At 38.4% G+C, this 17,577-nt stretch overlaps 1 protein-coding gene across 3 annotated transcripts in view; it reads left to right on the forward strand.

Annotated features, from left to right (window-relative positions):
• Positions 1-17,577, forward strand: part of LOC126278209 (histone acetyltransferase KAT7) — a 504,982-nt gene that overhangs the window by 30,152 nt on the left and 457,253 nt on the right. For all 3 annotated transcript variants that reach the window (XM_049978143.1, XM_049978144.1, XM_049978141.1), the window contains 5 exons: positions 2,445-2,705; positions 5,562-5,833; positions 8,103-8,384; positions 9,273-9,499; positions 10,129-10,315. In XM_049978143.1, the coding sequence (XP_049834100.1) occupies positions 2,445-2,705; positions 5,562-5,833; positions 8,103-8,384; positions 9,273-9,499; positions 10,129-10,315 (1,229 nt within the window). The remainder of the gene's footprint in view (positions 1-2,444; positions 2,706-5,561; positions 5,834-8,102; positions 8,385-9,272; positions 9,500-10,128; positions 10,316-17,577) is intronic.

Raw genomic sequence — 17,577 nt, forward strand, 5'->3', positions numbered from 1 at the left:
CTACTGTAACCCAGTAAATCTGCAGTTGCGGAACATTGTATTTCTAACGGACATTCAATGGAGTACTACAAAACTTCGATTTTGGCCACAGCAACAACTTCCATTATTAAAGAATCCATTGAAATACGCAGTGCTGGAAATTTATTGAACCGGGACAGTGGTTACCAATTGAATAATGCATGGAATCCCGTCATCACAGAAATTTTCTCGAGACGAAGACGCCAGAAGACATCTCATACCTGCGGCCAGCGACAATACCGACGGCACCTGAGTTTCGCAGTTCCACCAGCGAGGACGCTGTTGCTGGGTGGTGTGGTTCTTCTGTCTCCGCGACTGCAACGCATGGGCGGCAGCACTATCGTGCGCACTATATAAGACGGAACGGAGAACGTCTTCGTCAGTCCTCGTTCAGCTCACCTGAAGATGGCTGGCAGTTGTCCAGCCGAAATATCGTGCGAAGAAGTTTACGACGACCGGCTGCAAGCCCGAAATCTATTTGAACAATTGATTCGCCAGGAAAATTTCAAATTTTACACCCTGTATAATGCTTTCCGTAACACATTTTTCATGCTCTCCGATAGTTGCTTTCCGTTAGAACATTCCGAACGGGTTACTAGCAGTAATAGCCAGCCAAGGTGGCTGACTACTGGGATAAGGGTATTATGTAGAATAAAGTGGGAATTATATCAAAATGTTAGAATTAGTCACAATCAAACTGCAGTAAGCCATTACAAACAGTATTGTAAGGTGCTTAACAATGCTATTAGTAAGGCAAAGAGTATGTGGTAAGTAAATAGAATAGCTAATTCACAGAATAAAATTAAAATCATGTGGTCAGTTTGAAAGAAGTGTCTGGTCAGCAGCACAAGGAAAACGATATAAAGTCAGTTCGTAGTAAAAATATTTCTGTTACTGATACATCAGATATATGTACTGTATTTAATAATCATTTTATGAGCATTGCTGTTGAATTAAATAAAAATTTAGTTTCCAAAGGAATCATATAACTTTCATGGCAAATGCCTTTCCGAGATTGTTGTCTGAAATACTCCTCTGTGATACAGACGAGGGAGATTGAGTCAATAATCAAATCACTGAAGACAAAGGAGTCTCATGGATATGATAGAGTGCCTAGCAGAATATTAAAGTACTGTGCTGCACATGTTAGCCCTGTATTTAGCCATATTTGCAATTTTTCCTTTAGGAATGGTCAGTTTCCTGTACAATTAAAGTATTTAGTAGTAAAACTGCTTTATAAAAAGGGAGGAAGGAATAATGTAGACAATTTTAGACCTATTTCTATACCATCAGTGTTTGCTAAAGTTATTGGAAAGGCTGTTTAGAAGTCAACAACTGAAAATGCTATATTATCTTTTCTCTCTGAGGTGCTGGATGGGTTAAACAAAAGCTTTCAAACGCTAGGCATATATTTTTATTTAGCTAAGGCATTTGATTGTGTTGACCACAAACTATTGCTCCAGAAGTTGGACCATTACGGAATACGGGAAGTAGCTCACAATTGGTTTACCTCTTACTTTAGCAACAGACAGCAAAAGATCATTATTCACAATGTTTAGAATGACTGTTATGTGGTGCCTGAGTGGGGTACAGTCAAGTGGGGGTGCCCGAGGAATCTGTGTTGGGGCCACTCCTGTTCCTTATTTATATAAATGATATGCCCTCCAATATTACAGGTAGCTCTAAAATATTTCTGTTTGTTGGTGACACTAGCTTGGCAGTAAAGGATGTTGCGTGCAGCATTGGCCCAGTTTCAAATAGTGCAGTTCTTGACCCAAGTTCATGGCTTGTAGAAAATAAACTAGCGCTAAATCACAGTTAGACTCAGTTTTTCCAGATTTTCTGCCTTGTGGTTGTCTTTAACAACAACATTAAGAAAAGAATTTTGAATTTTATGTTGAGATAGTTCAGTGAAAAGTTTTGAATTTATTTAAAATTTATATTGTACAGCTGATTCACATAGCCACACTAACCCTTCAATGTATTTTCTTAAATAAAGATATTTATGTATAATAATGGAGGATAGCTTGAGATGTTGTTGCATATGAAACTTGTTTCCACACTGAAACATTTTACCGTGTGTATCCAATTAGCAGGCCTTTATCCCAATCATTTTAAACATATCTGTATTTCATTTTACTTGATTCTTAACTAATAAAATATACTCTTGTCTACATTTCTGATTAGTATATAGCACTTCATACTAAAGGGGAGATAGGATAGGGCATAATTCAGAAACACACAGAAATAAAATGAACCTTCATTAGACCTCAAAATTATAACTTGCTGGCTTATGTCAAAATTATATACAAGAAAATTGAAGAAACATGCAGTCAGTTTATTTTCTTAATTTTTAATGTGCCCTTTCATTAGTCACAATCCTTAAGTTGTTTGTACCTTTTAAACCAGTAATGTTTTCCATACAGATAGCAGTTCAGACAGTGAGTCTTCAGCTGATTCCTCAGCTGCACCAGCTAAAGCTCCACAGAAACGTGGGAATGCTGCAAAGAAGAGAGTAAGACCTCGGCCTCGGGGTCCGACACCTTCTCAGACAAAACCAGCCCAGTCCGAAAGTGATGGAGAGGGGCCAAAGCCAAGTGTAGTCACTCGCAAACAGACTAGGTCGTCTAGTGCCCGGCGAAGTAAACATGTTGTTGCAAAAGCAACTGATACAGAGTCAGAAGCAGGTAAGTATTTTATTCCTGATGTTTGCTAAATACTAAATATGGTGGCTACTTACCTTAGTTTTTCAGTGTAACATCTTATAATGGTCATCCACTGCTTTGACAGAATACCCCTCCCCTTTGCGGTCAGCAGGCAATTAATATCATGCACTGATCATTCAGCTACAGATTAACCAAATTGTTGACATACAGGATTGCCACATACTACTTGTATTTCATGTGTCTGAAGTTGTAGTTATTTAACTGATGTAGTACGTTAATGCCTGCATTGATGAAAGTATGAATTGGAATTGCTTTTGGGTCTGAATGTTGTCTGATTTGAGTATTCTGTTGTATTGCTTCTGAGGGATTTAAAACTAGACAGAATAGTGTGGGTTGTCATCTTGATCACAGATCACGTTGCTTACACAGCAGCCATAGCAGGAGTTGCATGATGGTTATTATGTGAACTGTGTCTATCAGTGTCCTCCTTACAGCTGTGTTTATCACTTGCCTCCATATTTTGTAGTTAAATTTCACCCAATGTAGCAGTTAAATTTAAACATTGCATATCATTTTACTGTATGTATGTATTTTATTTTAGTTGTTTGTGTGTGGAATGTAATCTGTGAATGTATTCTAAGTCATTTAGCATATGCCATCATGCCATGCACTCTAATTTATATACAGTAGAAAGACAATTAATAATGCTTTATTAAATGCATGTTTGTGATTATTATTGAAATTATGTGAACAGACTATTCTGTTTTCTGATGAGTGTGTGTATATGCTCTGTTACATTGTTTGAACTGTGTTTGGTGTTTGAAACACAGTCATCGTCAGTTTCAGTAGGTGTATTAAATATTTCAATAATGGTAAACTATCCTATGATTTGTATAATTATATATTCTTTATTACTGATTAGAAGGTGGTGTTATATACTGATGAGCCCAAACATAACGACAATTGAACTTTAGTTGTAAATGTCAGCAACTGAATTAATGCAAACAGCACATCTCACAGAATGTGGCTGTGGAAACAGATGGGAGGATGGTACAGTTATGCCCTGAGGAATTAAACTATTAAGAGAAATCTATTCAGTGATCAGGAGACGTAAAAAGCAAAGATATTTATTCTGCCTGACAAAAAAAGTGAAGCACACAGAAAGGAAGGAAGAAACAAAATGAAATTTCACAAATTCAGAGGGTATGTGATGTTATGTTAGTGATAACATGATTGAGTCAAATGTACAAAACACATTTCAATATGAACCATTGCATTCCCCTCTGGCCTGGATGCACACACACAGATCTGCAGATATTGCTGGTCACAGGCGTATCTTGACATAACACAGACAGTTTATAGAGGCACGTGTCCTGTGTGAGCGATCATTCTCCTGTTGGAAAACGTCACCACAACACTGTAATAAGAGGGATAACACAGGACATGACATTGAAGTTCTCTTAGTCACCACCAGCCATGACCTGAAGTCATACCTGATAGCTTCCCACAACAGCAGAAGTAACGTCACTCTATCTCTGCAAAACATTGGAAGAATGGGATCTTTCCCTATATGCCACCATACTCGCCAACAATGGCCATCCAGGGTAGTATTGTGCCAAAATTCATCAATGGTAGTTATCAACAGGCTATACTTCCCATTACTAGTTCTCGAATGACAGGCACAAATGTGAAGCCATTACAAAGTGTTTGGCGCTCAATATGGCGATCCTCCCTTGTAATTGCAAGGCATGATCAACCAGAACCTTGATGATGAGTGCGCCTGCCCTGATGTTCCCATGCAATCCGACATCGAGCCACTGTCAATTCCAAATGCCACACAAGTCTGGATATTACTCAATTCAATTAGCCAGCAAAATGGAGATCCTCCCAATGAGGCTCCTTTCAGATTGTGTCAGGTGCTGAAAATGCTGTCTCATACAGGTATGTGACATCTCCATGTTCTTCACAGTTATCACTCAATATCTGGCGATGTTCACACCCCTTGTGTACGTACCAGGCCAGGCAACAGCACTACACATGAACATTGCAAACACACTCTTTTGGCCATTTCACCTGTCTCGATGAATTCCAGTTGTGTCAGGCAGTGTGTATTCCATAAGGAATAAAACCATTAAGAGAACTGTTTTCAGTGATCAGAGTATGTAAAAAGCAAAGCTATATTCTTACGGAGCCTGTTTCATTTATTTGATTGTTGTGAACTTTATACGTACGGTGTGAACAGAGTAGTTGAGAATCCAGAGTTCTGGATAATACCACCGGTACAATATTTTGAGGTTATAGTTATGTCATTTTGAAATAATGTTCCATCAAGTTTCCACGTGTTCAAACATTGCTTCAAAGTTCACTGCTGCTCCAGAGGCTTTCAGTGACAGAAAAATTATAGTGGGTGTACAAAAGTATGGAAACGCCAGAAATGCCTAATGTGGCATAGGAAAATAGTTTGCATCCAAAACAGCTTCCAGTAGTCTTGCAGAGGTACCGTTCATGGTCAACAGTGCCACATACTGGCTTGGCTATAATCTGCATTTATTCGTGAGCAAACATTTCTCATGGTGTTCTCATATTTTAATCCAACCCCTGCATTTGTCAATTAGTACTCTATAATAATACCGTCTGCAACAACATAACTAGTTCTGCATTGTTTCTACATACAAAGGAACATCTGGATCTCCTTTGACAGAACATAACAATACTCACACACAGTGCTAATGACCAACTTAAAGAGGTGGTTCTTACAGCTGTGGTATAGTTTGGTGTAGTGTGCACATCTGTTTAGACAATCTAAATAAATAATGAAACTGGTTTTTATTTGTTTAATTTCTACCTAATGTACAAAGTGTCTTTTGTATCTTGCAGAGAGTAAAATGAGCACTGCCAGTAGCAAGTCTCCTGTGAAGAAGCCAGCAGGACCGAAAGCCCCACCAGCTCAACAGCGCAACAAGTCTAAACCGCGAAGCTCTGGAGGCAGTGGTCGTGGGGATGGGGAAACTGGCTCCTTGCAGGAGGAAGAGCGGCAGTGTCCTCTAGAGGGTTGCGACTCTGTGGGTCACCTGGGCGGTCGTCTCGAGAGACATTTTACAATTGAGGCCTGTCCGATGTATCATAATAAGACTGTGCAAGAATGCAAGGTATGTTGTTAACCACAATTTGTAAATAACTCATAAATATAAAACACTATGTTGTCGAGTATTTAACAGACTATTACTGTTTGAGAACATTGTAGCACCCCAGTGAATCTGGGCCATGCATCAGACATTTTTGGTATAAAACTAAGATTTTTTTATGATTCATAGCTTGGTTATAATTCGATTTTTGCTACTTGAGCCATTGTAGACAGAAAACTGTTTACCTTATGGGACCTTAATATATAGGGATGATGTTGAAGCTGTGTGCTGCAGCATTTACTTTGTTAGTAGTATTAGTGTCACAACTTGCCTTTAGGCACCAGTACTCATACGACAACGTAGGGTTAAACACAAGCATCAGTGTGCACTACAGTTGCAGACAATCAGCACGGATCTAGAAAGGTGAGTAGGGTTTTACTTGCAAAGCTGTTTTATCAAACTGACACACTGAAGAAATCCACACTGATGATGGACATGATTCGAAAGTTCAAATTAACTGACATTTTGGGAATTGCACGTGATAGAGGCCGACAGCCAATTGTGCCACAAATTGTTGAAAAAGTTACTGTTGCTGAGGGTGCTGTATGCAGTGTGTGTGATTTTCAAGCTGTGTCACGGCACTGAGCATTCCATAGTCCACGTGGCACAGGAGATGTTTCAGACTTCATTAGAGTTATCTATAGTGTGGTTCCAGGATGTTGTGGATGCAGATGGTCATCATACATGTAATCTGGAATGTAAACATGGTACGAAATTAACAGATGTTACCCTCCCATGTGGAAATTAAAATCTGTTGCTTCAGTGGTTTATTCAGTATTTCTCTTCTGCAAACCCTTACAAATGTTTCCACAATGTTTCATGTTGCTGTTTTTCATAGGGGCCCTCCCAAGCAATGAAAGTTTGATTATAACACCATCTGTTAAACTCCATTTAATACTATCAAAGCTGTAGACTTCACTGTGATGAACTGAATGAATTGTCAGGTTTAAAATAGAGGATTATTTAGTTATCTGATGTATTGGCTGAGTGTGCACTGTCATTGTGCAGCAGTGCAAACGTGGACAGCACAAACACACTCACAAAATCACAACTGTATGTGGAATGAGACAGATACTATTGTTGTGAAGCTATGACAAATTTTAAAGCACAGTATTCTGTATATGGCAGTGATGCTCTATAAGAAGAAGTGTTGTTGAGCAGTTATTCTGTCATGCATAGAGAATTGTGCAGCTTATTTGTTTACTGTCAGTAAAATCATTGCTTAGCCTCAAGAACAGCTGGAACAAGCTGCAGCAACTAATTTAATAAGTTTGCATTATGAATTGGTTAATATTGTCATTTGTTTAAGGTCTGGAAGATTATCAGTATCTTTTAGTGAAGTCAAAGTAAGCACTTCCAGTTTAAAGTCATTGTATAATTAAATTTCAAATATATCATTTTGTTTTGGCGATGGAAGTTTTTTTCATAGTTCTCTTATTAACAACAATCACATGTAAGATATTTAACTCATTTTTTTATCAGGCCACCATGTTCAGGAAAAATATTGTTATGTGGTTTGATCTTAGAAGCCCCACAGTAAATAAATAATCAGCTTTAGATTCCCCTCAGAGTATCTTGGCAGTCTCTTAACGCAGTGTTTGTAAACATATTAGTGATAACTTCATCACTAGAGTTTGTGGAAATGCATCACCTGTACTCGTGTTGGTGTTTCCTTGTTAATCTGTGCAGTGCTATAGTGTTCCCTTAATTCAGCTCTGATGTCCAGAACCAAACATTTCCTGTGTTAATAACCTCTATAGTGTCCACTTGTTAGTAATGGGTATAGAATAAGTTGCAGTATTAAATATGGTGTCAATAGTTATTGCAGTTTTCTCATTCAAAGCTTAAGTCTTAATGCCACCGAGGTAATGTTATAGGATTTTAATCACTTCTATAACCAAATTTATGTTTGTCACAAATGCTGCTTTAATCAAGTTAACATTTAATGTGTGTGAGTTTTGCGAATGACATCCAAAAAATGATAATACGTCTCTAGTATTATAATTTTTTGGATGTCATTCGCAAAACTCACACATTTCATCATCACATTTTATGGAAAAATCATGTAACCTGTTTCTGACATTTCATTTTGGCTGTCCAAAAATAAGTATCTGCACTAGATTTTGGTACCGCTACTTTTTATTTGTAGTGACAGAATACACCCACCAGTTTGGGAGAAGCATGCATTTTATTTTGTGCATTCAGTATCTGTTTCTCTTGGGTCTCAATCCAGGAAGCATATTTGGAACACCGTAAACGGGAAGAAGAACGGCGCAAGGCACTCGCAGTTCTAACACGTCGCCCATCGAAAGCACCACCCACGGCAGAGCAGCGACAGTATCAGATGAAAATTCGAGAATTGCGTCGCTCTGGAGAAAAGGATGATGACAAAGGACCCTCAGCCAATAGTAATGGGACTGCAGATGAAAAAGAAAGGGAACCACGTCTCACAGGGGTTCCTGAATATGACTTGCGTCTTTTCCACGAGGCCCAAGCCATTGCCAGTGAAAAAATTGTGAGTGCCAGCTTTCTGTAGCAAAAAATGTAAATTTATAACAGAAGTAGCTCTGGATGTATTTAGTAAAACTACCAAACTATAGACTGGTTTAGTAAATCAATTACCATTACGTATGTAACTTAATTGCATATGTAGATATTTAAAAGAGTGTAATAAACACTCAAAGCTTTGCTTCTTCTGCATATGCTTTATCATTCTTATACACCGAGCGAGGAGGCGCAGTGGTTAGCACACTGGACTCGCATTCGGGAGGACGACGGTTCAATCCTGTCTCCAGCCATCCTGATTTAGGTTTTCCGTGCTTTCCCTAAATTGTTTCAGGCAAATGCCGGGATGGTTCCTTTGAAAGGGCACGGCCGATTTCCTTCCTAATCCTTCCCTAACCCAAGCTTGCACTCCATCTCTAATGACCTCGTTGTCGACGGGACGTTAAACGCTAACCACCACCACCATTCTCATACAGTGTTGAGGTTCCTGCTAATACAGATTGTTTGATGTGCACACTGTGCAGGCACAAAATCATCTTTCTTCAGATGTTTTCAGAATACTACTTGTACAATTGGACAGTTGTCATGTACATACCTTAAACATATTATTTTGTATTTTAAATTGTCATTCCATTTCTTTCAGTTTTAATGCAGAGTTCACTACTACTAAATTAACAAATGCCTTACTTCTAAAATATGTGTACAGAGCAGTCGAGTGTAATATGTTTCAGACAGCTGTTCTGAATGAATGTGGCATTCTTTTATTTGATTATTTAAGCTTCTTTGTAAAATAACACCCAGTTACATCCATATGTGAGCAACATTATGACATGACATATTCATAATTTTGTCAAACAAATGTACTATTTATGTAACAAATAAAAAACATTTTTGGCAGGAAGAAGAACTGAGCAACCTCCCTCATGTGAAGGGTACGAAGTATGTAGAAATGGGTAAACATGAAATGGAAGTGTGGTACCAAAGTCCGTACCCTGATGATTATGCTAGAGTACCCAAGCTGTACCTTTGTGAATACTGTTTGCGTTATATGAAGACTCGAACGATACTTAAAAGACACATGGTGAAGTGTGTGTGGAGGCACCCACCAGGGGAAGAAGTCTATAGGTATGTCAACAAATGAGCTTTTCCTGTTTGTTTGGATACGCAACATTTCCATTAGGCCTACTGACATGTAAATTTCAGATCTGAGGCTTACGAATGTAGGAGTGAAATGAGTAATCTTTCCACAGCTACCTTAAATTATTTACATTACATGAAGTAATAAACTCATTCTAGTACACTTCTGGTTTGAATGCCTAGCCTTTATGGAATAATTATGCTTGTGCCATTTACCAAAAAGTCATGGCCACACATTTTCTCATTGAAATAATAGACATTTGAGCTACAGTCACAGAAAAGAAATAAAAGAAATGAATGGACAATGGAGTTAGTCAGTCTGGTGCACATTTTGATTGGTCACTACAAAAATAAATAACCATATTATCATAAGATACCGTGAGTGTCCTATCGCCAATTATCAACAAGCATCTGTAAACATGCCTCTGCCAGAAATATGTATTTAGTTTCCAGCAATTCTGTGTCCCCCACCCCTTCTCCTCCTCCACACTGTAGGCCGTAAGTGTTTTTTCATTCAGTGTTTCATTACATTGAATACTTGTGTGAACTATATATTTATTGCAATTGTTTTGAAAACAATTCTTATGTACTCCACTTATTACTTTTTTCATGCACAGGAAGGACAGACTCTCAGTGTGGGAAGTGGACGGCAAGAGATATAAACAGTATTGTCAAAATCTCTGCCTATTGGCGAAGTTTTTTCTTGACCATAAAACACTGTACTATGATGTAGAGCCATTTCTTTTTTATGTTATGACCATCTGTGACTCTGAAGGCTGCCATACAGTTGGTTACTTCAGTAAGGTAAGTCTTTTATCAGTTTATATGTTATTTATTGCCTGTATCAAAATGCTACTGGACTTTAGTAAATTTCTTATAGTTGTTAGTATATTGCCCGTTTTACAAATTAAAATAGGAAATCTCTGAATATAAAAATTAATGATGTGTTGTGTTGCACCTAACACAAAATGCAAAATTCTCTAAACATTAACTAACTACATTGGCCTTCTAACAATTTTATTGATGAGCAGTCTTTTGCTGAATACTTACATATGTTCACACATTACTGTGAGGAAGAAGAATGCAAAATGTAGTTGCTATTTTAATTTTTTGGTTACATAAAATAAGTAAGTAAAATATGCTGCGAAATATTGTTATACAAATCATTACAAAGGTAAGCAGTAGTAACCTTAATGTTTCGTTGTTATACCTATGTATTAATCGAGAATGATGTGTCATTCATTAATAAAATTAAAACAAATTCATTTCAATTATTATCCTAGAACATCAGAGACTTTTAAGCAGCTGTATAAATAAGTGCTACATTCCATTTAAAACTGTTACAACCAATTTAATGGAAAGGAGACCATGAGGTGTGCCTATATAGCTTGCTTGGCATGTGCACTGCTCACGAAAGTAAAGGATTGCAAATTGAGTCCTATTTCAGTGTACAGCTTCAGTCTGTCTAGAAATTTCATTGTGGCACACTCTGCTGCAGAGTAAAGATTCATTCTGGAACCATGCAGCTGATCAAATCATTCGATTGTTAGATCAGTTTACAGCCACTTTGTTTTTCATGTAACTTTGTCCATGTAAAAATTTTTCAGGTTGTTAAATGTTTTCCTGTAGTGCTACCCAGGAGATTGCAAGCTAAGTGCACTTATCCTTCACAATTGTAAAATGTTTATAGATTTTATCTATGCTGTACTAACCATATTTCCATATATTTAGAAGCTACCGTAATCGCTTCAGATGGATTTTAACTGCATTTGCATGTTTACGGGGAGTACTGTATTTTGACTAATGTTCCAGAAGTTATGGGGTGTCTTGCTATATTTTGTAGACCCTTAACATTTCAGTCTTTTGGTTAATGTGTAACAAGATGCTGCAGTGCAGATTTCAGAATAGATTATTTGTTTGGGAGAAATTACTAGTTAGCAGCTCTATACAGTATTTTCACTTGTAATTTACTGTGTTCAACAAAGTTTGTAGTGATTAATAATACATTATTGTTCACTTTGATTAAGGAAGAATGTCCTTGTAACACAGTTTAGGCTTGTTCTTGGCATCTATATCACATATTCTCTGTCAGCCAATGAGCATTCAGAAGTGTTCTGAGCACTCTGCTGTGAATGCCGCAGTTAATGCAAGCTTTAAACATGATCATAGTGAGTTGTTCAGAGAATTTCTATACCATTTGTCGGAGTTATCACTGATGGTAAGTGATAAATTCTACATGAGTGCCCGAGAGACATACTTTGCAGAAAATATGTTTTCTTCAAGCAGAAAGCACGATTATCCGTGTACCGCCATTGTTCGTGAATCGGACTATAGTGAATCCCTTTAAGTCTTTATGTGAATTGTTTTTGTTTCTATAACTGACTTTTTTTAACTGAGCTTTTTGTTGGAAAAAAGGTATACATTATTTACAACAAACTTCACTAAGCAACAAATATGCTGAGAAACAATAGTCACTTCCATAAACAGGCCTCTGTAGGATATCTGTGAATTCACACCACAAATAATGCATATTACATGATTTTGGATTCTGAAACCATGTGCTTCACTTCAAAATATCATAGCATATGACATTATGAATGAAAGCAAGGAAAGTATGTGTGATAACATGCACATCACAAGTAAACATTTGTTTAGGCATTTCAGTAGTTCCATGGTATACGTTTACCAACTGAATGTATTATCAAGTTGTAATTCCAGAAATTTAATGCTCTGAACCTCTTCTATCTTCAGTTCTTCATGCTGTATGAATTTGCTGAACTGTATTGGTGAGTTTTTCAAAGTTTATTGATTGTGAGCTGACTATGAACCATTTATTAATGTACATGAAAATGTCATTAGCAGTTTGTAAAACTGTGGCCAATTTTCTGTTATCGCAATACTTAAACCATCTACAAGAAAAATAAACTCTGCATCTGGCAATGTAATTTACAAGAGGTTATTCATGTACACAAAAAAAAGCATTGGTCCTAAGATGGATCCTTATGGAACACTACACATAATTACTTCCAAATCGGTGATGACTGACAGCTTAATTCTCTGGTCACCAGTTATTTCTTGCTTGAGATATGACTTGAACCATATTGTTGTATTGCCAGTAACACCATAGTATTTCAAATTAACTTAAAAGATGTGGTTCACACAAGCAAATGTCTTCGACAAATCACAGAAAATACCTCGTAGTTTGTAAATTGGAACCTACAAAGTAAGGAATATTTGCTGTAGTACGTTCCAGAACTGTTTTAACCCTCAAGTGAACTCGCTGTTTTTTCATAAGATGAGCGGGCACACAGTGTGTTTTGTGCAGAAGCAAATAATAGCTGCCTTTTTGTTACGAAGGTAAATATGTTTGACAAAGGGCACTACATTAGTAGTTTGGATAAATTGAGAATTTGGGGCTGATGGGTAGTTGGTGCAGCTGTGATCACCACTGTGTCCAGGTGGCACAGTGGCAGTGCGTCTGCTTTGTAACCAGGAGGACAGGGTTTGAATCCCAGTGTCGCACAAATTTTCGATTTTCTCCATTGATTTAAATCAGTGCCTACAGCTGATGTCAGTCATTTCTTTGTTTCTGCATCACATTGTAGGTCCTCGAATACACTGACATTGATCATTGTGGATTAATTTGTTTAAACAGTCTTCATCAAATCACGTCATGAATGTGATGAATCACTAATGTCAAAACGATGCTCCTACCAGAGGTATTATTCCCATACATGGCGCAAATCTTTGTGGCTGCGTCTGCTGCTGTTGCCCCCTCTGTTGAACTCCAACAGAAGAATATATTGGAAATGTTGAGCTTTCTCCACTTGGCACTACATTTCTAGTGTCCACAATACCACTTACTACATCAAAATAACAACATGTAAACTCAAATAGCAACATGAGCTATAGATAAAAAAATGACAGTTGATAAATAAACCCTTACTAATTGGATTACCAATATGAAAAACAAAAACACTGTCTGTACTAACTTAATTATTAAGTCAGCATCACATGATTTTAATTGACTGTATTGCGGAAGTCTTGTTTTACTGTTTTGCTTTCGTTAATGTTAATACTACTTTGATGTCTCTGACAAAGAGTTGCATTGTAACTGGAAAAAATCAGTTTTAATTTCTTCTCCTGTGATTTTCTACACTGTTTACTCACTTTACAGATTGAAAAATTTTATAGGTAGGGTACAACTCTGTCTCACTCCCTTTTCAACTACAGCTTCACTTCCATTTCCACTGATTGTTAAAACTGCAAATCAGTTGACAGTAACCATATTTGCTCCCTGTTGCTTTCAGAATTCTGAAGTGTGTGTTTCAATTAACATTCTGTAAAGCTGTCTCCAAGTCTATTAATGCTATAAATTTAGGTATACCTGTCTTGAATCTGTCTTCTGAGCTAATTAAAAAATCTGATGGGACAAAGGACTTGAATTGAAGGTGATAGCACGGTCCAACATACAGTTATGACAGTCACTGCTGTGAACGTTTTTACTGTCTCACAGTTGGTACAACAGTAGTGCTCTGCGCAGTGAGAAAGCAGCACTAAGATTAATGTTTGTTTTTAATTACTTTCCTACATAATTAACAAAATGACCCAAATCTCACAGATCTGGTGACATAAGCTACAACTTATTCATGAACAAAATACGTATAAATGTGCGTACAATTGGAGCGTACTCCACTGAAAGCAAAAGGATATAAAACATACTTCATGCCCGTGCAGCACGTATTTCTGTACTCCATTTATATTGTGATAGTCACTATCCTTGACACACAACTGTTTTGTATGAAGTGTAATGATGCATACATTTTACACTTCACGCAACTTTCTAATACATGAATATTTTGTGAGTTTAATTACTTTTGCTTCTAAAATGAATGTGTTGAAAATTCTTGCCATTGTATTCGGTGCATTGAATAATACACGTATTGCATTCAGTACAAGTTTCCTACATTCCACTTTCACTGATTTGGCTGGAAGTGTAGAGAAGAAAATCTTCTCGTTACTGAGCATATATACAACGTCGTCCTGCAAAATGTCAAATCTTCCGCCATTTATTAGCAATGTTTTTACCCTTCAGAGAGCAGAACATTCTTCAGAAAATATATCTACATTACAAAAAAATCGCAAATTGTTGTGTAATGTAGCGATTTACGCCTCCCGGGGCCCTGGGGAAATGCAAAAAAAAAAAAAAAAAAAAAAAAAAAAAAACACGGCAAATTGGGTGTCTTCTTCTTCTTGTCACTGCAATGTCTTGCACTGCTGATACTCCTGTTCGTAAAAAAATAATACTAATAAAAATAATTCCACAGACAATATAACAAAGAACAGTCGTATTCACTTTCATGACATCACGCCGAACGCAACATAAATATAGCTTTCTAGCCGCTTGACGTGGTGCCGTCGCTATAGGTTAACAAAACCGAGACGGAGTCACTACGATTATACGTGACAGAACTTCAGAAAGACGATAACCAAATTTTCGAAATACGTTTTCGGTCGTCATGTTTACATGTGAAGCGGATTTGTAGCCAAATTAAATATGGCGCCCGGAAAACAGATTTGCCAGTTTCGGATTTAGTCGGTCTTTCTCTATTCTTAAATGTTAGAGGTGGACGGTTTTATGCTGAGTATAACTCTCGTTCACTGCACAATAAGTAATCCCGCCCATATTAGGCGAATATTTTGAAACCAAGACGCAAGCTGATAATCGAGACACGTTTCAAAAACTGATATGCGTTTACATGTGAGCGAAAATCGATTGGGAAGCGGAAACGAATTTTCAGAATCGATTTCGAAGAGTTTATGTGACCATCCTGAAACAGTATTGTGAAATCGATTTAGGAAACTGGATTTTGGGAACTGATGTAAACATTACGACTGTTACGTGAGACATAGAGTATTCTAGTGGTTCGATCTTTTCCCGCGCAGCCGGCTGAAAGGAAATCGCGCCGCTTTGCGTGAGCGGCCCGCAGTTGACGTGTTGGGTTGTGTTGGGCTGGGGCAGGTGAGGTGGCGTAATTAGGCAGACCCGCCGCCCGGCAGATGTTTATCGCGTCAGTTGAGGGGGTCAGGAGCCCCGGCCTGAGTCATGGCACCCGCGCAGGTCAGTTTGCCCAAACTGCGCCTTCCTGGCGAATAACGTTTCGGCCGCCCTCAAACGGGTCGCGAAAGCGAGCGTGGGCGTGGTGGTGGACGAGTTGTCACCTCATGACGCAGAAGGGCGGGAGGGGAGTCATGGGCGTACCCAGCGAGGGGTAGGGGCGGGGGCAGCTGAAGATATTCGCAGTTTTTCTCTAGTTTACTGTTTTATTTAATAAGAAATGCTGTGTGTTTTCTCGGATTGTACAAGTGCATTCTTGTATTTAAAATGTTTATTAAAAGCAGTTTTTCACTGGTTTTCTGTTTTATTTAATAAGAAGTGCTGTATGTTGTCTTGAGTCCTTGTTTCCTGAGACTAGTATGACCTGCCCCCCCCCCCCCCCCAGTTCAGATCCTGGGTACGCCCTCGTGGGGAGGGGAGGGGAGGCAAAGGCAACATTGACTCCTTCCTGCAGTGTTGGTACAGTTAGTCATGTTTCGTGCTTATGCTAAAGCAGAGATGACACGCGAGGAAATACTGGCAGCGCTCGGAACCAAATGAATACCTTACAAAAAGTGCTGCAGTGCCAGTACAAGGAAACATCACCAACTCTATCACACATTTTAAGGAGGAAAAAGAAGCACATTTGCAAGATATTAGCCCCAGAAATCCGTCCACATAAAAAACTGAGCCATAATGCTGAAAGTACGCAGTTATGGCGTTTGAATGTACAGCTTTTAAATTCCGCGTCACTCGCTCCACCCTTTGCAGCCGGGGGTATTTATTGATTTCCGAAAAGCATTTGACTCAGTACCGTACCTGTGGTTATTGTCAGAAGTGAGATCATATGGGGGTATCAAGTGAAATTTGTGACTGGATTGAGGACTTCTTGGTAGATAGGTCGCAGCATGTCATCTTGCATGAAGAGTCATTGTCAGATGGTAGAAGTTACATTGGGTGTGCCCCCAGGGAAGTGTGTTGGGACCCTTGCTGTTCATGTCATATATTAATGAGCATATAGGCAATATTAGTAGTAACCTCAGACTTTTTGCAGATGATGCAGTTGTCTATAATGAACTACTGTCTGAAAAAGCGGAATAAATATTCAGTCAGATCTCGATAAGTGGTACAAAGATTGGCAACTTACTGTAAATGTTCGAAAATCTAAAATTGTGCACGCCACAAAACGAAAAAACACAGTATCCTATGACTATCACATTAGTTAGTCACTGTTGGAGTCGGCCAACCCATACAAATACCTGAGTGTAACTATTTGTAGGGATATGAAAGGGAATAATCGTGTAAGTTCAGTCGTGGGTAAAGCGGGAGGTAGACTTCGCTTTATTTGCAGAATACTGGGGCTGTGCCGTCAGTCTACAAATGAGATTGCTTACATGCTTACGTATCACTCACATGACTGGTTGTAGAATATTACTCAAGTGTTTGGAACCCGTATCAGATGGGACTAACAGGGGATATTGAATGTTTGCAGAGAAGGGCAGCACAAATGGCCACAGATTTGTTTGATATCTGAGAGATTGTCACTGAGATGTTGAAAGGACTGAACTGGCAGACTTGAATATAGACGTAAGCTGTTTCCATAAAATCTTCCAAAAAGTTTCGAGAGCCGTCTTTAAATGATGACTCTGGGAACATACTGCAATTCCCTGCGTATCAGTCACATGGGAATCGTGAGGATAAGATTAGAATAATTACAGAATGCACAGAGATATTCCAACAACCATTCTTCCTGCACTCCATACAGGAGTAGAACAGGAAGAAACCATAAAAAGTGGAACAGTGGGACGTACCATCTGCCATGCACTTCACGGCGGCTTGCTGAGTATAGACTTAGATGTAATGCCCGAGCGCGAAGTACTCTACAAAGGACTAAGTAAGAGGTTCGTGTACATAATGTCGATGAACAAACAAGCGATAGTGCTGTGTTTATTGTGTCAAAGTGCGTGGG

This window comes from Schistocerca gregaria, chromosome 6 (assembly GCF_023897955.1).
Source record: "Schistocerca gregaria isolate iqSchGreg1 chromosome 6, iqSchGreg1.2, whole genome shotgun sequence".
Lineage (NCBI taxonomy): Eukaryota > Metazoa > Arthropoda > Insecta > Orthoptera > Acrididae > Schistocerca > Schistocerca gregaria.